This window comes from Pimephales promelas, chromosome 1 (assembly GCF_988280905.1).
Source record: "Pimephales promelas chromosome 1, fPimPro1.hap1.1, whole genome shotgun sequence".
NCBI lineage: Eukaryota > Metazoa > Chordata > Actinopteri > Cypriniformes > Leuciscidae > Pimephales > Pimephales promelas.
In genome coordinates, this window is record NC_142769.1 from 27,690,889 (window position 1) to 27,714,627 (window position 23,739).

Here is a 23,739-nt window from a genome sequence, read left to right on the forward strand (position 1 = left end):
TCAGTGTTCGACAAATACAGGGATTCTGCAGGTTTTATGAAGGTAAAAATAGAAACACAAAGAGATGTATTAGCAACACTTATAAGTTTTAAAATACAACTTCTAAAAGATATTCATTTTTAATTCATTTTACACCAAAAAAAGTAGCTTGACTGCCAACTGTATTTTTGTAATACACTTATATAAAAAAGTGATATTCTTCATCCGCATTTGTGTATTGTTTTCCAGTGCAACTGCCTAAATATTCTTAAATCAAGACACATATACTGGGTATACAAAATGACACAAAATATGAAGTCTGTGAAGTTTATCAAAATTAAGTGAGTTAATAATAACTGGCAATTAATTTAAAGCCAAAGGGAGGTTTTGGTAACTCATTCTCACTTAATTTTGTTCAACTTTTCAAGACTTACATTTGTTTCTCAAGTAAACGTACCAAAGATATTTAGATGTTTGTATTGGAACACAGGACAAAAATACTAAGGTAGATTATTTTTTTTGCAATGCATGGAACATAATGCCATAACTTTTTTAATTTAAGATTTTCTGTTCCAATTAAGGCCTTAATTTGTGTACGAGTGAATTAAACCTTTTTTAAGACACACAGACACCCTGCAAATAAGACATACACTCTAATAAAAATGACCTCAATAAGCGAGATTCATTTTTCTTAAGAAACTATAAAAAAATGCCATTCATCTTGCAAAGTAGTATTTATTTATTGTCATGGTGAAAACTAAAATGGAAAGCAAGATTAGGTGAGAAGAGAGAAAGCGATAGAGGGTGGGTAGGAAAAGAGATGAGTATTGATTAAAAGCAAACTGCACAGCAATGAGAAACTATACCAGCTCCAAATTAATCTTTTAGTGCTTGTACTCAAGTCATTTGCTGGGTATTATTATTAAATGTAATGGTTGGAGACTTTTTGAATTCTTCAATTAAATTAGGAAACATCTTTCCATAATTAATTTATTTTTTGAAAAGGAGTAAACATCCATGCACTTAATCACAGATCAACTATTAGGGACAAACAGGAGTAACATTACAATTCGTACACAACTTGACACCTTAAATGAGTTGCTTTATAAATCCGTACTTTTAATTAAAATAAAAAGAAAGGTGGTGCAGTTAGATAAAGACATGACACAATATTATGAGGTTAAAAGCATCATTAAAACCATAATAAAATGCTCAAGAGATGTTTGCCTACAATCCTGAGTCATAAAATGTTTCGATTGGCCTCAATTCTTAAGCCTATATGAAAAATAGATTCCATACAGGGCATAAATTCTCACCTGCACCATAGAAGCGGTCAAGTTTCTCCCAAAGGGGCTCATCATCCCGGTGCAGTATGGATAGCTTAAGAGGTTCATAGATGGAGCCTGATCACAAAAAAGCAGACACTGATGTTACAACAACCCTTGAATCTGGACAGATCTGAAATATTGTGATGCTTATCTCATCTCTAGATGCAATTTAAGAACCCCTGGATGGAAGTGATGAGCATACACAGTCAGCATGGCTTCTTGATGCTACTGTATAGATTACTGACCCGCTACAGCAGGCTCACTTACGGCTATTTAGTATGCTGAGGTTGAGCTGACTCACCAAAATCAAAATGTGCTTGAATTGGTCTTTGTAACCTAAATGGTTTTCTGTTCCATTTACAATGCTAAGAGCTGCAAAATGTAGATTTACCGAGGTGCAAAGGCAGCAAAGCATGCCTGGAAAACAATCAAAGCAAAATGCAAAAGACTAAAGCTATTGTTCACCAGATGCATATATCAAATCGAACGTCACTGCAAACACACACAACTTGATTGCAAAATTGAAGGCACTGGCACAAACTCTGTGAATAATGGAACCCAACACCAGTAAATACAGGCTTTTTTTTTTTCTGTGAGGAGGAAATTCAGGGGAACCCCATCAACTTGAGCACTATTTCAGACACATTTAACTTTGGAGCAATTTACATTTTAATAGAATCGACCCAGGGTCAATACCTCAGGTACTGAAAATTCACATTTCCTTGCAAATTAGCATAATTCCCATCAGCTTTTAAATAGCAGGGACAAAGCCATCTCTTTTTAAGATAACTCCAGCTAAGCAGTGCACATCCAAATGGGCAAATGAAAGACACTCCTCATTTTAGTTTCACCACATTGATATAAAAGTAACTTGCCTCAAGAAGCATATGAACCCTCTGTTAACAGATTTGATCAGACATTGACAGAAAGAAATGAGAGGAACTGGATTGCATTATTGATTTGATTAATCGCACAATTTCACCCAAGATTTTACCAAGGTTTATTTATGCCTAATCCCTTTTAAAACAGCTAGAAACATTAGAGATTATTTGCTGAAATAAAAAGGAAAACTTAATCAAGCACCAATTTTCAATTAGGCAATAAAGAGTTCAACTTCTGAAACCAATACTGTTATGCGAATGTATTGGCTTTCATTTTGTTTAAATGGCAAAATTAGACACACAGCACAATTTCCAGCGTTAAATTAACACTCCTGGTGTGGACCTACATGTACACCAGGAGTGTTAATTTAACACTGGAAATTTTGCTGTGCAGTTATTAATAATATTCTATCCAGATACTTCACACTATATCAACTGCAACGCAGCTTTTCCATGGATCAAGCCCTTCACCCAAACTTACCAAATTTCCGGAGTTTGCGATGGGCATTCTGAACCTCTTTGGCAGTGTTGGCCATTTTTCATTAGGTGAACTCTACGCCAGTCCTCTATTAGTTAAACTACAACATTAGTATAATTGACATGGTTAGAGAAAAAAAGAAAAATTACATGGAATCACACATTATTATTAAATGGACATGCAACAAATCTCATATACACAACTGAAAGTGAGATGATTTGGTATGACTGATGTGAGAGGATGAGAAGACAATTAAAATGTGTAGAAAGAAATGTTGTTGGCACTATACAGACTACAATCCCAAGCCAATTTCTAAAATTATTACTAATAATTTGCGATCTGTATCCAACTAATTGATTGATTGTATCACCACAAAACTGAACAGCTCTATAAAACCTCTTATATACAATATACTTTCCCCACATACAGTATACATAAAGTGATATTCAAGTCTACTATATAACAAATATATTAACTGTCTTTTAATTGTTTAAATCGTTAACTACAAACTATATTTTCGCCCAACTATGCTCAATGCGACTGTAAGGCATGACGATATTAATACATTATAATCATTAACACAATGAATTTCTGTAAAGCTGTACAACTAAAATTCACATGACTATTTTAAAGGAATTGTTCACGCAAAATATCGTTGATATTAGCCCATGTTATTCCAAACCCACATGAATTTGTGGAACACAAAAGTTGATATTAGATAGAATGACAGTCACTGGATACAATTAGATCTTTTTACATACAGGTTTAGAACAACATTACGATGAGCAATTGTCTTTTTTTCTGTGTGGCATCCCTTCAAAAAACAAAGAATAATATCTGCTATTTAGCAGAAAGAACATATGTGTAATTTTACTTCTTTATCTATCTTAAATAACCACAAGTGGATCCTGAAAACTGTCAAGGGCTAACTTTACTTGGGTTTTACTGTCAGTCTGAAGCAGATGCTAACAAGCACTGAAATAAAGCCTTTTCAAAACCGTAGTCATTCCGGGACTCAAGTCTTTAAAAGTACTACTCCTTAAAAATTCAAAGCATGGCGCTTAGAGTGCAGTTAGGCTCTAAATATAGTCTTAGATCAGGGTACACTTCTCGCCTGACCTTTAGGCTTTGCTCTCTGCCACACAGACACGACAACTCATGTTAATGAGCGTTTGCAACACAGACAATGGATCAAAATGCAGAGAGAGAACAAACGTGCACTGTTTAATCGTGCCCAGTGCCATGCATCTCAAAAAGCCAAACCTGATCGCTTAGATCTGGCTTTGAACTCCAGAAGCTTCCAGCCGACATCTGCTAAGCTTGCCATGATGACAGCAAAATAAAAACATCACACTCACACTGCCGTTAAGGCAACCACACTGTCGCAAAGCCCTGCCGTAGAACGACGTGCCGTGTTCCGTTTTGTGATGAACCAGGCTAACAGCAAAATGTTGCTGTCATGGGCTTGTTTTTTGACGTTATTATTAAGTTTTGTCGGACAATATCTCACGTTTGCATTGCAGGACGTTACTAAGGATTTATTTGCCCTGGAGAATTATGGTACAGTAGCGGCTTTCGGTGACTTCAACTCTGATAAACAGACTGACATTTTCATCATCAGGAAGAGTACGTAACGTTACAGTTCTGCTAGCTGACGTTAAGATTAATAAGGTCTTAAAATCACCCTACCCAAAGTTTAACTTGTATGTTGTATGTAAGGTGATGATTATTGTATATTATGTGTGAGCTTTGATTATATGTCAGCGGGTGTTTTGTGTATAACGTTAACTAATGACACTAATGCTAATGACAGGGGGTGTGGCTGGATACTCCACTAAAGTAGAGTACTTTAATATATTTTTAATTATTTATGTTATTGGTGTAAAACATCCTTATAATGTGTTGTTTTATGGATTTTTTTATTTCTTTCAGGATCTGAACTGTTGATTTTCTTGGCTGATCTTAAACCTCCTTATTACAAACCTAAAGTCAACCTGACTAAAGAGGTTATCTCTAGGTGAGAATATATACTTCTGACACACACTAACCCTATAAAGCCTACTCTATAACATTGATGCATACATTTTTAAGGCCTCTAAACATGATCAAAACGTTGCTAAAACCCCAAGCTTCTACATGCCTTCTTCCCTCTTACTTATAGATCCAATGTCCTTAAGCTTTAGCTCGTGATACTGATGTATTTTTGCTGTTAAATATTTACTGATTCGTTTTAGCAAAAGATTAACTTTCATATTGTTATTAATATCAAGAGAATATTTACTGGGCTAAAGCTACTCATGTCATTTCAATTCACGTTTATTTGTAATGCGCTTTTCACTATACTCATCATTTCAAAGCAGCTTTACAGAAAATGAAAATTGTCCATATTACAATTTAGAGTGATCTGTTATCAGAGGTAACTGTCTTAAGTTATGTATTTCAGAAATGTACATATACAAAATCACAATTAGCTAAAAATGTATTAAATTAATAAAAAATTTAGCAATTTAATGCAGATACTCTTAACTTTTCAGATACTAAATAAGCTCATTGAAGTAATGAATACTTGTTTGTTAACAAATGATTATGGCTGTTTACTTGATTATCTATTTGTAATTCTTTGAAAAATAAGGTTAATAATGTATGCATCAAATATTATACAACATGGCTTTGAATGCTTATTTGTAAATCTCTCAATCATCATTATATTGCATTAAATTATATATTTTGCTGCTTAAAACTCCAGAGCTTTGATCATAAAACTAACTATTTAAGTATAAACATAGTGACAATTGATATTTAGTAATTTTATGTACAGTGTGTAAAAAACAAGTCGATTACAACTAGCTATCAGAATTTAATCTTTTTTTTCCGGCCATATAAATAACAACATCTGCACCAAATTGCATATTTGTGGTCAAAAAAATTTATGTTTTTTTCCCCCCTCAAGTGTGAGATCCTTATTCTCAATGTATCATACTAGGTGTGTGGTGTGTTGATATTGTTCATGTGTTTCTCTGGGTCTTTCAGTGACTTCAGCATAACTAGTGTGGTCCCGGGTGATTATGATGGAGACTCTCAGATGGATGTGCTTCTTACTGGCCACCTAAAGGACTCCCCATTGACAACTGTCTTCATCTTCTGGGGACATAACCAAACTTTGGGTAAAATCCGAAAAGAATACATAAAGAAAACAATGTTTTGTGAAAGTGCTTTCACAAAGCATTTATTTATTATTTATTAAATATTTTTGCCTAAATTGATAGTCATAGAACTATACTACAGCAGCTATTTGTACTGTTTTTGTAAATGTTTTCTGTTCTCTTACAGACCTGAATGATAGGGTAGAGATTAACAGGACCTTTACTGATCAGCCCCTTGTCATGGAGTAAGTGATTATAAATATATATTTATAAAATTGTTTTATAAGAATAGTTTGGGAATTAGGGCTGGCCATTGATACAAAGTTCATGATTCCATTCACAAGGTCATGATATTATTCAACTGTGATTTTGATTCAATTTGAATCAACCAATTATTTTAGATATATACCAGGTACAGTACATAATTATTTCTAAAAAAAAAAAAAAAAAGTTCTGTAGACTATTCAGGGAACCCTGTCATATATGGTACAATTAGGCCTACAATTACAATTAACTGCTGATTTGTAAATTTAAATTGGTTAAAAATTGCAGTTTTTATAATAATTATATTTTAATAATAATTTATACTCTTTTTAATTTTTTTTTTTTAAATATAGCTTAAACATTTCAACTGTGGCTGTCTTAAAACTTGTTTTTATGACAGATTGATTCAAACATATTTTAAATATTGAAGAGCAGGTTAAGACAAGCTGTCTTATTAACGTCTTTGTGGTTGAAACACTGATTGAGCGGTTATATTTTGGTAAGTTGTACTGTATATTTCAACATCTAATGTTCATATTCGTACATTCATATCTACGTTTAGTAAAATGAAAGAGATGATCAGTTTTAAAGCGATCTGTCATGCCACATTAAAGATCGCCAAAATGCTATTTACTGTTTGAATTTTGAATCAGAATTTAATGGGAGGTGCGCTACAAAAAATATTAAGTTAAGTTTTGTTCACGCATCCATGGAAAACAGCATAGACTAAAAGATTGAATGTTTTGATCTTGAATTTAGGTCATTAAGTTAGATTTAGTACATCAAAATGAGAATCAATTCAAATCGAGAAATCAATAGTTTTCATCTCAGCCCTAGTGGTAATATTATATAATATCTATATATATATATATATATATATTCTTGGTCTTAAAACCCCCAAATCACAGATAAGGATTGTAATCATTTTAAACATCGCCATTGTGCCATTGTTCAAGTTCTGTAGTCCTCATCCTCTCAGTGTACAAATACAAGCTTCCCTTCTAATGCCTCTAATGCCACTTTTTCTTTTCCACATACAGCTTTAATGGGGACATGATTCCAGACATTTTTGGATCTGTTGGAGGTTCATCAGAGGTTTGCTATCTCAGGGCAAGGTAAGATTTATTTAGGGTTTTCTGCCTGTACCACATAAACAAATGCACATTGTACAAACCATGCTGTTTTATCATTTATCAGGAAACAAAACTGTGAGAATGCTCTCGGATCTGATGTCAAAATGCGCATCCCTCATTCCAATGCTTTCATCGACCTTAACAAGGACTTCACTGCCGGTGAGTAATGCTACTTTGGTTTTTCCTCCACTAAGTCCTTTAAAGTGTTAGAGAAAATATTGAAAGGTCTGCTGCTCTTTGGGTTGATTTAGAGAATTGCTACTTCTCTATTCTGTAGCTTTCAGTTAGCATTGCTGAAGATGCCATGCTGAAGCCCATTTTCCGAGAAACGGCTGTTTCCGAGAGTGCTGCTTGATTTATTTATGGATTAGGAATGCTAGGAATACCTCTTTGATTGTTAACATATCAGACACTCAGGCGTTTTAGAAAATACATGTGTCTAAATCTGCTTTTTGTTGAAACAACAGATTGTCATTTTACAAGTAATTAAACTTATGTGTGTGCTTTAATGAAAGCAGTGCATTAATATAGAACAGAGAATAAAATTACTATAACTACCTGTGCATTAACGGTTTACTGTATATTAAGTGTCTAACATTTTAGACACAGAATTGGCTGTTTGGCTGCAAAATGCAGTAAAATCAAAAATAGTTCAAAACAAAGACATGAATGTTTTTTGCTTCTCAAAACACAAAGGTGTTTCATTACTGAATGAACAAATCGTTTAAATGAATGATTCAATGACTTACTCAACAGTCATACAAATACATTGACACACAACATGTTACATTCACAGTACAAAATCAATTAGGCATTTGCAACTTCTCTTTTTGCGATATATTATATGCAAAACAATATCCTGTCATCAAGATGGGATGCTTCCTGAGTGCTGTTTTTTGTTTGGGAAATACTGGCTCATTTTTATAGTAGGTCTAGTGGGGACTGGGGTGTGTGTGTGTTCATGTTTATATTACATTGTGTGGACCAAATATCCCCACAAGTATAGTAAAACCTGAAATCACCTACATGTGGGGACCAGCCAGCGGTCCCCATGAGGAAAACAGCGTATAAATCATGCAAAGTAATGTTTTTTGAAAATGTGTGTATGTGTGTGTGTGAAGCACTGCAACTCTCTCTGTGTTTATGATGTGTTGGGTTGTGTGTTTTAACTTTAGCATGTTGTGGAATGCATAATTTGTTTAAATGTGGCCCTAAAATTTGTACTTTTTTTCAGCGAGGATGCATTAATTTGATCAAAATGACAATTATATACATTTTAAAATATATTAAAATTAAAAATGGTCAATTGAAAAAAAAAATATTAAGCTACACAACTGTTTAATAAGGAATGTTAATAAGAATGATATCTGAAGGATCATGTGACACAGAAAGCTGGAATAATGTCCACCGAAAATTTTCCATGACAGGAATAAATTACTGATTTTAAATTACATTAAAATAGAAAAACATTGTTTTACATTGTAATAATATTTGGAAAATTTACTACTTTATTTACTACTTTATACTATATTTTGCTCAAATGCAGCCTTTTTTCAAATAATATTACTTGTAAAATATTGGGTAATCATCATTGATAATTCAATTAAGATTAATGTCAATGTCAGAAAAATCAATTGCAGTCTGAATGTAGCCAAAAAGATACTAGTACTGTTGCTTTCTTGCCTATATAATTTTGTTATTTGTCCCGTTGAAAGACTGTACTGTATAGTGGCTCAGAATCATCAAAACTAGTAAAGCCAGCATTTCAGCCATAGACTGTAAAAAAATATGAACGACACCTTCACTCTCTTCCATTGTAGAAAAGACTCCTGCTGATTCGGTTGGTACAGTTTACTGCAGACACATCTCATTATGTCGATGGAAAATAGCTAAACAGTTATGCAAATGTAGAAATTTAAGTTAAAGTTCCAATCTCCTCCTGAAGATCGTGTTGGTCCCATTGGTGCCTCAGTGACTACCCCGTCAGAGAAGCTGTCAATCATGGCATCACACCACCTTTTTAATAGAATTAAATAATTAACTAAAACGAAACTTATTTTTAAAAAAGGAACACTTACATAATTATTGGGATAAATGCTACCTAAAATGACAGAAACCAACTTTGGAAAAAATTTATTTAAAGTACAATTTGGTTATTTAGTTTGTCTTTAGTTGCATCCCATTAGATTACATGGAGAGGGCGGGGTTAATGACCTGCATCCAGCCACCTGGGGGCGATCAACTTTTTAGCTTCACTTTTCAGGACTTGTGCGGCACACTTGATGTCAGTAATCAGCATCCCCTTTATTACGAGGTGCTTCTGACTATCCTGATGTCAGAATCTTGATGTTTTTTTTTTTTTTCTGAACCCATTTAAATCAAATGATCTTTCAAGAGCTGTTTATGAATTCAAAGCCGGTTAAGAGTTTCCTGTTAAGCTTTCCTGTCAGTCAAATAAAATTGACTGTAATAATCCTGCTGCACTATGTGCTTCTGAAGGATGAAAACAGATTTGAATGGCCTCTTGTAGAATTCTGTGAAAGTCTTTTAGTCCATTAGTGTATCTAAGACTTGGAGTGGTCATGTGTCTGTCACATTGAGCAGAAGAGACTTAATCATCTCATCCTAGAAAGGGTAGAGAGATCAAAAAGTAATTTACTGGCCAATATGGACCAGCACAATTCATCCATACTAAAACAAAGCCCCTGAGCCACTATAGCACTTATCTCCCACCCTCTCGATGGAAGACTGGCATCACTGCCGCCCCCAAACCATCTGGAGGCTGTTCTGCTGCCACACGAACGGTCGTGCGGTTGGGTCTGATTGGCAGACAGGACCAAGAAAGCCTCTCTGGACCTCAACAGCTTTGAGAAAATCACAGCAGATTAACAACTGCCCTAGAGGGAAAAAAAAAAGAGAGCACACCCATGTAAAAAATCATCCACCACTTACTCTACAATTTTGTCTGTCTTCTGTGGCAAGAGTTGGTGTAAGTAAAATACCTCACTGTGGGTAAGTAGAGGGTTTCAGGAAGTGAGATCGGCCAGAACTGAAAGCTCTGCCACTGCTTTCTGGCTTGTCTTGAGGTTTCCATAAGAGATTATTTGTTATTTTTCCATTCGTTAGAATGAAATCTAGATCTAGATGGTGGGTTAATTTACAATTTAATAATTTTTTTGGGGTGGCAGGTAAAAGCCGCACATATGAAAACATAACATCCACTGCATTGCTGTAAACTTTAATGATATGAAAAAAATTGCTTTGATCTTTTTACATATAAAAGTCATCTGTGTTAATTGTTTATTAAAGTAACACTAGATAGTTTTTCAACATTTATAATATATTTCCTAGACCCTTGTGATGGTACATCAACTTACAATAGGTTAAATGACACGTCTGCCATACCCTGACATGGTCTGTATCGCTTTTACTTGCACTATGTAACTTTGGGTTTTGGGTAGTAACCGTAGCACAAAAAGAACTACAAAATCCTGTAGCCAAAACTGCTTTACGGCATACGTCACTTGACCCATAGACTTGACCCACCGTTTCCCCAAATTGTCTGTGGCCATTGTTGATTCCACAGCCGGTGCTTTATAAACAGCGAGTGCGCGCGTGCCACAGTAGGCTGCGGTAGGCTAAATTATTTACGACAGCGGTAATGGACAATTCCGCTTCCAACCTGTAGGGTGACCACAGAGGAAAAGTTCCTTGGTGTTGCTTTAACAATATAAGTGAACCTCAAGGAACATAAAAATACAATACTAAAAAAATCCATTTCATGGCTCCTTTAAAGGGTTAGTTCACCAAAAAATGAAAATTCTGTCAGTATTTACTCACTCTCATATTGTTCCAACCCCGTAAGACCTTCGTTCATCTTCGGAACACAAATAAAGATATTTTTGATGAAATCTGAGAGCTGGATCACTCCTGCATACTAGTCCATAGGCTTCTTGGGGAATTGAAACTTGCCATCCTCGAAAAGTTATTAAAGACATCGTTAAAATAGTCCAAGTGACTACAGTGGCTCAATCTTAACTTTATTAAATGACGAGAAAACTTTTTGTGTGCAAAAACAAACAAAAATAACAACTTTATTTCAACCATTCACTTCTTTCTCTATGGGCCTGTAGTCAGTTAACGTAGTGTGATAGCGTAGAACTACGTCACACGTAGGCTCACTATTGGCCGACGCTGGTCGTGTGTGATGCGTGTGACGTACAATAACAGAAGCTTACGCTATTAAACTAGTAACCTGACTCGAGGCAGAGAGAAAAGGAAATGAATAGTTGAAATAAAGTCGTTATTTTTTATGTTTTTTGCGCACAAAAATTGTTCTCGTCGTTTGATAAACTTAAGATTGAGCCACTGTTGTCACTTGGACTATTTTAACGATGTCTTTAATAACTTTTCGAGCCCGGCAAGTTTCAATTCCTCAAGAAGCCTATGGACTAGTATGCAGGAGTGATCCAGCTCTCAGATTTAATGAAAAATATCTTTATTTGTGTTCCGAAGATGAACGAAAGTCTTACGGGGTTGGAACAACATGAGAGTGAGTAATTACTGACAGAATTTTCATTTTTGGGTGAACTAACCCTTTAAAGTGGGATGTCCAGCCTTTAACCTGCGCCTCAATGTGAAATCTCCCTCTTATTTGGAAATCTACAGGCTCTGCATTAATTTCACCTTATCTGATGTCTGGCTTTAGTGGTTTATTATCAGCAATTACTTAGACAAAAAGAATGATCAAGTAGAGTTAAATTTGTCCCTATAGGCTAATGCTGCTGTGCTTGAGCAGCTCTGATGGCTCAGGTATGGCTAATGTGTACTGTAAAAAAAGTTTCATGATTTATCGCATTTTTTTTTTCTATTGTCATAATCAACTTAGATGACATAACATATGGATGGGATAACATATTTTGAGTTTTCGTATATTAAACCAATCTCCATTGTATTAACTAAAAAATGTAAATGAACTAAAAATTTTAATCTAACTCACATGTAACTCACTTTAAGTTAAACAAACAATATTTTGTTACTGCGTGTATGCCGTGTAGCCAAAGCAATGGTAAAGAGGATAGCAGCAAAATGAACATGGATAAGCCCCATACATGAATAAGTCCTTCTGGCGAATTTTTATTACTTTTTTTCTTCTTCTTCTTCTGTTTTATGTATCTCTCCATCAACATAGAGATGCCACTGGCATCTGGATCGCATTTTCACATCTTCATAATCTCCTCGATAACCCCCGGATTCAGAGTGTGCAGCCTCGTTAAAAAACGGAGTAATTGCCAAATAATTATAAATGTCATTATGCGCGAATACGCACAAAAGACACAAACTCTGCCTTCTGACTGGTTGCTAAGCAACCTTGTGTTGCAATGCTCCAAACTGCAGCCAATTAGACTTGAAATCTCTCTGACAGTGAGCGGCGAGTTAATTGTCGTGCAATGTAAAGGAAACAGATTTTCCACATTAGCGGACTGCTGAAGTGGGAAGTTCATCAAATCATTATCTGTAGCAGTCTTCCAGACTAACACTCTCAGTTGAATATTTAGGCTACATTAGGCCAAATGGGTGTGATCATGTGCTGTCCCTCTCAGTGCTTTTTATTGTTTTTCCAATGGGACTTTAATGCCTTTTCATTTATGTTTTTGCAAAAAGAGAATCATCCACATCCACATCCAAAAAAGTAGCTGGATTTTGCAGTCGATGCAGGACAATGCCACTCTTTAACAGGGATAAATTTAGACCCATCAAGATTTGGAGTCATTTCCATGAAGCTTATTGTATAATGTCAGCCAAGAGACGTCTGCTAGAACATAGCAGGTGGATAACACAATGACTGGGTGTTCCTCCTTGTACAGACCTGGTACAGCTTTACTGACAAATAGCTTGAAACAATGTGGGTAGAGATCTCATTATTTTTCAATATGTATGTCTTCTCACTGCCTCCCGGTTTTATAAGCAGTAAACATGCTCAGAGGAACAGAACTGATATATGGTGCCTTCCAGACAGTTGGCAGTAAATCAAAGAGCTAAGTTGTAGTATTTACATGATAAATAAAAGTCGAGGGAGCAGATGTGTTGTTGATACTGAGCTGAAGTTGTTCCACACAGTTGATATCCAATGTTAATCTCTTCCTGAAGAGTAGATATGCTTAACACTAACAGATAAGATAGAGGCACCAAACCTAATTAAGTTCAGTGTTTATTAATCAAGCATTTTTTTTTTAAAAGGACTGCAACTTTATTTGTCCTTCACTCAATTAGTGGCTGTAGCTAATGGAAGAGCCTGTTTAAATGGATTCATGTCCCAGAAGACTCAGTAACCTGCTTGAGCTGGCTCAGATTCTCTTTCTCCCACTATCTCCATCTCGCTCTTCTCTTTCACTGTCAGCCACCCCGGGGCCAGTTTTATCCACCCACACACTTTTTTTTTTGGCATTTTGTTTGTGCTCTGGGTGCTTGTTTAAAACTATTATGATTACTTGCATTATGTTGGTGTGTCTTCGCTGGCTAGGCATGTATGTTTATATTCAGTAGCTTGTGCAGAACTGGTGGGAAAGAGAGATTTCACAATGGCACATATACATACTGGTGTACCTGGTGGTAGACCGCTCCAAATATGTGATGTCTAGTCGGGATAGTTCACCCTTACAATAAGTTGATCGAAGCCTGTGTTCTTTTATTTTTCCGTTCTAAAGATAAAATGCTGAATTTTGAAGCTCTTTATCCACGGTATTTCGACTTTTAAAACAAAAGTTATGGCTGCAAAAGGTTATCCAATACAATTTTAAAATATATACAGTATTATATAAATTAGTGTAATATAAAATTAGTTAAAAAGTTAAATATTTACCTTCCATAGAAAAGCCATGCAAATGTATTTTTACAGACGTCCCCATGAGAAACAATTAACGTCTAAATAGGCCGGAAGACGCAATGTCATCACATCACTGAAAACACTCTTGAGGAAGTCTGAGACAGATTTTGACCTAATATAATGAAGATGTGAATGCAAATGCATTTTTGTTATCCTCCTCACCCAGCTGTATGCAGTGTGTAATGAGGTTACGCCACTACTATTAATCATGCACGCCAATTTGACTACTTTGCAATGTGAAAAAAACAGACACTGAGCTCATGTAATTTATTCCCCTAAATGAATCAACAATATCTGATTTATGCATCAAATAGGAAACGCTTTATGAATGTTTTAAAATTGAATAAAAAACAGATATGTTTTAGTTATCACTACTTCTTAAGTGAAATGTAAGTGGCATTTTTAGTGTCACTAGATTGAAGGTGTAAATGTAATATAACTTTAAAATGTATATTGTTATTTACTCTAAATTTTCAAACATGGAGCATTAACTCATCACACAAGGTTTGACGTCGTTGCTTCCCGCAATGACATGGCACGCCATTTCAATTTTTTTATGTTAAAATGTGACATTTTATGAACATCTCTGCATCCCACAAATTTCCTCACCATGTGACTGTTTTATTTTGTGTTCCAACAAAAACAGACTGATGCTTATACAAAATGCTGCACAGTGGCATCTAAGCTTGTTAGTGCAATAAGTTGGGCTGCTTTTCCCGTTTCTCTCTCTCTGCCAGCATAATGAGAGCGAAATGGAATAAGGAGTATGTGGTGTTGGCATAATCCCTTCCACTCCACCTATGTTGTTCTCGTAATGGTTTTATAAGATTATAACCCCTCAGAATAGCATCTCTCCATTTTGTGCCAGTACTGCCATGCTCATGAATGAAGTGCTTTGGGGAAGAAAAAAAAAAAAAAAAAAACAGGGTTAGAGAAACATGCCGGATTTGTTGGCTTAGATATTGGCTTATGTAGCATGAGCATCTATTTATAGGTTTCAATTCTTCTCTTGTCCTGGATTCAATGCCCTGCTTAACATTATGCTGAACCCACCCTCAAAAGTTTTTTCCCTATACATTTGCTGACTGCCTGCTAGATGAAGTTTGTTTCCTCTGAGATTAATTCCATTCAATATTCATTTAGTTCCATTCTCAACATACTGTGAAGAAATCCTCAGTCAGGGACCCGCTAGATCTACAAAATGTTGGTGGCGCATATGAGTCTGTTAACAAGCTGAAACTGGGTGGTTGCATGAAAAACCTTTTGGATCTCTGTTATCCTTTCAGTAACTCACTGAGTTTCATTATATATTTTCCATACAGAGAGTTTATGTCTTCTGAAGTGCATCTCGAGTCGGCAAATGAAACGTCAGGATGGATTCAGATTCAGGATGCATGAAACACCCCAATTTTTATGTTTTCCTGGGCTAAGGTTTGTGTCTGTGTGTGTGTGTGTGTGTGTGTGTGTGTGTGTGTTATAATGGTAGAAAGAGATTGTGATGCTCATAGCTAAGGCATCGTGCAGAGACGACTCTGATGAAGGACCTTGAGAAAGAGGCAGCTTTCTTTCATTTTTTTTTTCTCTGTCTTTTTTTATTTCTCTGTTTACGCCTCATGACCTGTTTGAAGTGAATAGTGCACCTTACTGATTATAGTGGGACCATGCTGTGCTAATCTCAGAGGATATAGCCTATGGCCTTCCATCAGAAAGAAGGATTGACATGGTGTCAGCATGACTTTAGAATTCAGGATGAAGTCTTCACAGGAATGTAATTACAGATTTGCTGAACTGCCTCTGTCAGTACATTACCATGGTGCAAGCTGTTTTGGTGTCCGTGTCCTGGCTCAAGGTGTCATTTGCAGTGTCAGAAACGCTTTACGTCTGCCATGTGGATGTCATTTGGATGGGGTATCTGTTTCAGTGTTGAGTGACTTTTTTTCTGATAATGTCAAAGGCTGTCCTCAGATGAGAGGTTAAAGACAGCAGAACCTCTTAGAGCTTTTCCATTGAAAGGACAGTCCAAAGTCCTTTAGCTTTGTTTCTTCCAGCTCACTTTACAGTCTTGTCACTCTCAAAACACTCCATTCTGTCATTAGCCTATTTATCAAAGTCTCATTCACCTGTCATCCTAAAGTCGTGATCGTCTGATCTCATCGACAACGTTTCGGCCCTTTAGGACAGCCTAGTGTGGCTTATTGACTCTCTCAAGGGCATGAGAGATGGAGTCATGGATGGTTGGCTGAGGAACAGCTGTAGAAATAAGTAGCGTTCCACCTTTTGAATCTCAGGAGAAAGATCTAGAAACAGTCCAGCTGCATCAGCCAAACCACATATAAGATGGGCCTTCTGTTCTGATGCCTTCAGACAGTGGACAGACTGGAGGTTTGGTTAGCTTGGAGCTATCATTGGTGGCATGATTTGTTGAATGTTTGATGTTGCAGCTGTATCTAAATTTAAAGGGTTAATTTCATGAGGCATCTCTTTTTCCATTCATCTTTTACAATGATGGAGATCATTGTACTCTGAAAACATCCTGTATCTTTCAGAATTCAAAACTTCCAGCTCATAATGTGCTCTGGCTTCTCTTTCTTACTTTTTTTGGCATGTGCTGGGACAGAAAGCATTGGATTCACTAGCTCTGACGGCATGGTGCCTCAGAGGCGGAGGAAGTTGCTCACGGCAGGCGAGCCGATGATAATGGAGATCATTTGGTGTGCAGCATGTCAGCATTGTTTGGAACTAACGAGAGCCCAGAAGTTGTGAATGCATCGTAATTAACTACCAATCAGCACCTTTGCTTTCCTCTCTTTTGTCATTCAGAGCTGATATGCTTTTGTCTCATGAAAACCTGCTTTTTTTTTAGCCTCCATATTTAACATGGGCTATGTATACAATGGCATACCTCCTGTGCATAAAATACTTAAATAGCTTGCTGTATACTACCCATGTTCAAAAATAATAAGTGAAACAGTACCCTGAAATCTTGAATATTAGGTCAAAATAACTTGCATTTGTAAATATTTCTATATTCGAGATCACCATTCCACTGTGCAGATAAAAGTATGTCATGTTTATGTTTAAGGCCGTATGATTTCAGTGATACAGAGGGAATCCACTCCAATCATGAGAATGGAATTTAATGCAGATATCGCGTAAAACACGCAAATTAATGGATAGATAAATAAACTTAAATTAGAACTGTACAATAAATCAGATCACTACATGGCCTAGTGTCTGTGAATATAAAACGTGCAAAAATATTGCTATATATATATATATATATATATATATATATATATATATAATCTGCTTGTTTTGCGTGTGTCTTTGTGAATGAACAGCGCTGTTTCGTCTACTACTTACTCAAGTACACGTAATGCTCATGGTGTTTCAAGCATCTGCTGCCTTACAATATGAACATCTCCAGAGCTGCTCTCGGATAGCACTTAATGAGCATTTCGGCACTGATTTAATGACTCGTAAATGTAAGGACACATTGATGGCCTAAGACACGAAACGAGTAGTTTGTGTGAGAAAACGAACAGTATTTATATATGGGAACAAGAGGTAAAAACGATATAAATACTGTTCGTTTTCTCACACAAAGCACTTGTTTCGTATTTTAGGCCATCACACCGTGTCCTAACTACACGCGACGCCACAACACGCGATAAAAGGTATCTTTTCCATGTTAATCAGAGTTTTTGTCCTAACCAGACGCGACGGCGACACGCAAAGTTTCTAATTTAGAAACGGTTCCTATTTCTGCGACGTCGCGGCTGACAGAATGAAGAAAGTACACTGGTTATGAGTATACATTATTTATTTTTGGTAAAAAATAGGTCACTGTGCCACAAGCGATAACGGATAATTTACCTCAGATTTTGAAAGCATGTATACAGCGTTCAAAATGAATTCTATGCAAACATACAACTGTACTTCATAACAAAATTAGTCAATGAGTATATTTTGTAAATGTTTTGATTTTTAATAATGTTATTTCTTGATTTGATTATGTCCTTACCCATTTTCAATGCGAGTGCGGGCCAACAGTGTGCTTTCACAGAGAGACTCTGCTCACACCATAGGCTCACACGCGGTTCTGAATGTGTGGCATCTCACAGTCGCGTCGCGTCTAGTGGGGACAGACACACTTGCTGTCGCTGGAATTTTATCGCGTTGCGTGTAGTTAGGACACGGTGTCAATGTGTACTTACATTTACGAGTCATTAAATCATGTTTAATTTGGACTTCTCTGTGCATGCTCTTTGAGGTGGTGACCATAGACCTTCATTATATGACTGACAGACAAGAATGGTTTGACCTAAAAATATAAAAAATGTAAACTACTGCGGAAACAAAGACACCTACATCTTGGATGCCCTTAAGGTAAGCTAAAACGTACCACAAATCAATTTCAAAGTGAACTATCCCTTTAACTTGTCAATGCTGGCAAATGACCATGGTATAAGCAGAATAAAGCTCAGCTAGCTGTGCGTTAAACGATTTTAATGCACGACGTGGAGGCAAAGAACTGCCCGACGCAAAACGCTTCCGGGTATTGCGTTCAAATGGGATGCATATTTGTCTGACTAAGATTTATGTAATGGTACAGATAAACTAATTGTGTAAATAACCACGTGAACATATTTGTCATCAAAAATTTCAATTGATTAGATGTAAACCAGTCTCATACATTTTAACAGGCAAAATTTAACTTTCTTGTTCCACATTTAACTATATCTAAATCATGTTCATACCTTTTACTGATTTTAAAAAAAAATAAATGCATTTTGTATGAATGCATTTTGAAAATATAATTATTTAAATAAAATAATTTAGCACTTTTTGGCAAATGTACTAGGTTATTCAGAATCTGCATTTACAGACAATTTGCAGCAGTGAATATGCTATAGTGTAGTAATAGTAGTGTGCTATTCCCAACATAGCCGTGCTGTCCTTGCATCTTACAGTAATGTGTTTTTGAATATACACTCTTGTGAAATACCGTAAGTGTTCCTGGAGATCTCTCAAGGTGACTGTCAGCAGCTCTGGCTTTCATAGAAATAGATTTTTTTTTTTTATACATATGACTTTTTGTGTATATATAAAAGCACACTTGTTAGCTTCCTATTTACCTAAAGCACTCTAACTGCATACTATTATTTACTTTGATATTATTTTAATTATCTTAGACTTTTAATGTGACAAAAATAGGAAAGAGGGTTGTGGTGAAGTGTAAGAAAGTATAAATGCATATCATAAATGTATTTCCTTCACACAAATATCTGAACCCAGAGTGCACTGTTTTTTTTTAAAGAAGTAATTAAATGCAATCAAATTGTATGTAATTCTATACTTTAAAATTATAAAGTAAAAACTTTATAGATATAATGTTGTGTGTTTTAATTGGTTTAACAAAATTCAAATTTCAAAATTGATTTTCAAGTGCCTCCTGGTTTGGAAGTCACTATATTAGATGCTTATTGTCTGATTTAATGGCAGACAGAGAGCAGCTGTAGAGTAACTCATGCACACAAACAACAAATCATCACAACCCTGCTGTCAACATTTTTGTGAGCTATATGTTACTTTTGGGGTGGAAGGTACTGTGTGTGCTTATCTCTGTTGGCATGGAAACCGCCTCCTCGTATCTGTGAAATAGAACGGTGTTTGGGGTATCCGGGTTTCGCTCTCATGCTGAAATATTGCACCCACATCATATCCCTGCATGTTTGACAGACAGACGGTTCGATGCACTCTGTGACAAAATCCATCATGACTTCCTCTCATCAGCATTGAGTTTGTCAGGATAATGTATTAACCGATTGTGAAAGGTATATGCAAATGTGATCTAGAAGTTTTTGGAAGCTAGAATATAAAAATAGTCTTTTAGTTATGCAAAAAGCCAAGTAAGAGTGAAATGGGTGCTTATGATTTTTTTTTAATTAATTAAAGCTGACAAAAATGCATATCCCAAACTGCATAGATGACAACTGAGAATAGCAATGGAAGTCCATTATGTTGTGTTTCACTCTCTGTTGGAGAATCAAGCTGTTGAAGGATATTATGTGTTCTCTTCAAGCTATAGCATTTGGCCCCCGACTAGGAAACTTCCACGGTAATGGAACAATCTTAGTGGGAGAGAAAGATCGAATGATGTGTGGAAGTGTGAAGATGTCTTTTAAAGGACATTTCTGTTTATGTGTGTTATATGTGAAAGGTCTGTTAGGTGTGTGTGTGAGAGAGTCTGTTGTTGGAGAGGTGGATCTGTCTGCTGAAACGAGAATGTAATTCAGTTGTAGTATAAGAAAGTGAATTTTGTTGTGGAATATGTTGTAATCCAGCCACCTCAAGTGCAGAAGTCATTTTTCGCAATGAATATGAAACGTTAAAAATATGCAAGATTTCCTCTACTGCTTAGAATGAAGTGAATTTAATGTTCCAAGTATTAATACTTGTGTATTATATTTGTATCATACTGTGTAAGCTTGCCTGCACTGGCAAAAGAAACAAAAAATGTGTGCATTTCTGCATTAGACTGCAGTATGTGATCACAGTGTTATCTCAAATTATCGTGACAAGCCTACTGGGTGATATAATAATAATAATAATAATAATAATAATAATTCATTACATCTGTATAGCGCTTTTCTCGGCACTCCAGGCGCTTTACAAAGAAGGGGTAATCTCCTCAATCTTATAGCTTATGAAATAGCTTGATGTTTTTCAGCCCTTCTACAACATGCAACATACACATCAGTGAGTGTGTCTACATGCATGTTCTTAACCCAATAATGCTTAATAATAGGCTGACAATGCACATCATCTTGTAAAACATGTTAAACCGTTTTCCTTTATCGGAGTATGGTCATAAACGGCTTGAGCGTAAACCGATCGTCAAAGCAAGATTTTTGCCCCTTTCTTCTCTTTTTTGGGCCTTTAAAAGTTCAATGTGTCAATGAACGGACAGAAAGCACTCAGATTTAATCAAAAAGATTTTTCATCATTTTCATAAATCATAAATTTGTGTTCCCGAAGATAAACGAAGGTCTTACGGATTTGGAACGACATGAGGGTGAGTAATTAATGACAACTTTCTTTTTTGGGTAAACTAACCCTTTAAGTTAAAGGACAACTCCGGCGCAAAATGAACCTTTGGTCTAATTACACATTGCTACCTAGTCAACCGTTATCTGAGATTTGTTTTCATGATTGCCGAATGTAAATAGTTTTATCTCTAAAAGCAGTTTAGCCTATAACGCTAGTACAATGCTAGTATATAGGGCATAGAGTAATGACAAATAAAAATCGCTTGTTATTACCACTAACAAGGCTCAAAATAGCCCCACACCAAAACGACAGCATAACAAGGGTCCCTACATTCAAACCGAAGCGTTGAGAACTTTGTCAGTGTCCACACAGTTTAATAAGAAGATATTTTATACACACAGTAAATTTCGCGAATACAGGAAGAAGCCATCTTTGAAAAATAGTCTCTACCAGTCGATCTACGAACACCGATCCAAGTGCGCTGAACTGTGCAGAATCTCATATGATCCGTTGTTTCCAGAAGAAACACAAACACAAACCGTTTACTTGTCTTCAATATGTACACGTAGCCTACTGTTCGCGCTCACCTTATCACCTTATTCACATCTCACCAGCGCACTTGGATCGGCGTTCGTAGATCGACTGGTAGAGACTATTTTTCCAAGATGGCTTCTTCCTGAATTCGCAAAATTTACTGTGTGTATAAAACATCTGCTTATTAAACTGTATGGACACTGACAAAGTTCTCAATGCTTCGGTTTGAATGTAGGGACTCTTTTTATGCTGTCGTGTTAGTGTGGGGCTATTTTGAGCCTTTTTAGTGGTAATAACAAGCGATTTTTATTTGTCATTACTCTATGCCCTATATACTAGCATTATACTAGCGTTATAGGCTAAACTGTTTTTAGAGATAAAACTATTTACATTCGGCAATCATGAAAACAAATCTCAGATAACGGTTGACTAGGTAACAATGTGCAATTAGACTAAAGGTTCATTTTGCGCCGGAGTTGTCCTTTAATAACGCACACTCGCACGTACGCACATGCTCGCAGGCTGTAAATGTTAAAATACTGTGTATTTTTTTATTACTCGCTTTTGTGTTTAGCCCATAGACGGTAAAAGAAATGGACACAGCGACCCAATAGACTTCAACGGAGAAAAGTCAATTAGAAGCACTCACTTCCTGATTGCCAAGCGCACTGCGCAGGCTCACAGTGAGCTTGATGACGTAAATGTGATGTGAGAAACCTGTCTCACAGTTGTACGTCTTCTTGTAGCTGTGCCAAGAGCAATCTGAATCATTCTCTTCCGAATCTTGCAGAGCCGGATATCGTGAGTATTAGCTGTCCATGAGCAGCTGCAGGAGCAACTTTATGACTCTCTATGGGCTTCTCCCTTGACTTTATGCCTCCACGTCCCCCCGATTGCGTGGAAGCTTCTACTTCTGTCTATACAGTAATTTCTCTACTGTGCGACAGAGACAATCGTTAGCCTATTTTACGAAAACTGCTTCTATGGGGCCATAATGTAAGATACAAGGTAATGGAGCCTTTTATACATTGTCGTGTTTCTTTAGAAATAAACAATGGACAAATGGAGTCTTTAAATGTGTCAGATGGAAAGTTATTCTCTGTCAAAGTGACGCCAAAATGAATGGGAGTCAATGGAATGTTAACAGATAGGTGAAGGCTTGTTAGCCAATGGAGGCCTCCGGGGAGACTTACCCCTTGGTTTCACCTCCCTCTGCCATTTTACACTAGTGTGAGAAGTGTGTGTGTTGAATGACGTCAGAGAAACGTCAGTAGGCTACAATCGATTATGGTCTATTACTGCATCGATGCAGAATCATCCACGTCCGCATCATGATGCATCACGGAAACAATTAATTTCAACACCCTTAGTTATTATTATATTTTACTTATTAGAAGTATTTTTTATAAGGAGTATATTTTAGTTATTTTTTGAGGAGACCATCCTTAAAATTGTCCTCCTTCACAGTTCTTCATGTCTCAGAATAATTTTCCTGGAAGTGACATGTTGCTAAAATTAGAGCATTATTAAAGTCTGTCTTCAAAAGCTACATTACAATCTACATTATACCATATCATGGTAGAAAACTGCTCGATAGCCCACTGAACCATTCTGCCGTTGTTTGTGACCTTACTCCAGTGTAAGTGTTCTGCATGTTGTGATGCTGCCTGGATTTGATTTTTTGAACTTACAAAACAATATAATGCTGTGCGAACAAGGTCTCACAGGAACTGAGTAGATTTTATTGATCTCGCTTTCTCGCTCATTTCCTTCTTTTCACTCTCCTCTTGTTGTCACATGTCGGCTGCTGAACATGTTCGCTTTGCTCTCTCTTCTTCCTTCCCTTTGCTCTGAATACGAGGGTGTTGGAAAGGATAGCACTAAAAGTTGAAGGAGTTTTGGAGACAGATGCTCTTGCATCTCTTCTCGCCTGTCTCTTCTTCCCGGAGTGCCTGTGTATCTGCTGTTACCCATAATGCCTCAGGAAAGGCAGTTAGAAAATAGTCATTCTCAAACATTTCTCGGTTGAAAGAGTACAGGCCACTGCTGTGCTTCTTACT

The 23,739-nt window shown here is 36.3% G+C and overlaps 2 protein-coding genes across 4 annotated transcripts in view; one reads left to right on the forward strand and one right to left on the reverse strand.

Moving 5' to 3' along the window:
- Positions 1-4,051, reverse strand: part of phkb (phosphorylase kinase, beta) — an 87,609-nt gene extending 83,558 nt beyond the window's left edge. For 2 of the 3 annotated variants that reach the window (XM_039693445.2, XM_039693446.2), the window contains exons 1-2: positions 3,930-4,026; positions 1,296-1,382 (exon numbers count right to left, since the gene is read on the reverse strand). In XM_039693445.2, coding sequence (XP_039549379.2) covers positions 1,296-1,382; positions 3,930-3,993 — 151 coding nt within the window. In that variant the 5' untranslated portion in view covers positions 3,994-4,026. Of the gene's footprint in view, positions 1-1,295; positions 1,383-2,669; positions 2,767-3,929 lie in introns of all 3 variants that reach the window. The other variant, XM_039693447.2, reaches the window with a different exon arrangement.
- The window catches only part of itfg1 (integrin alpha FG-GAP repeat containing 1), a 129,935-nt gene continuing 110,246 nt past the window's right edge, over positions 4,051-23,739 (forward strand). The window contains exons 1-6 of the mRNA XM_039693448.2: positions 4,051-4,292; positions 4,599-4,683; positions 5,697-5,830; positions 5,997-6,054; positions 7,114-7,188; positions 7,271-7,365. Of these exons, the coding sequence (XP_039549382.2) occupies positions 4,094-4,292; positions 4,599-4,683; positions 5,697-5,830; positions 5,997-6,054; positions 7,114-7,188; positions 7,271-7,365 (646 nt within the window). The 5' untranslated portion in view covers positions 4,051-4,093. The remainder of the gene's footprint in view (positions 4,293-4,598; positions 4,684-5,696; positions 5,831-5,996; positions 6,055-7,113; positions 7,189-7,270; positions 7,366-23,739) is intronic.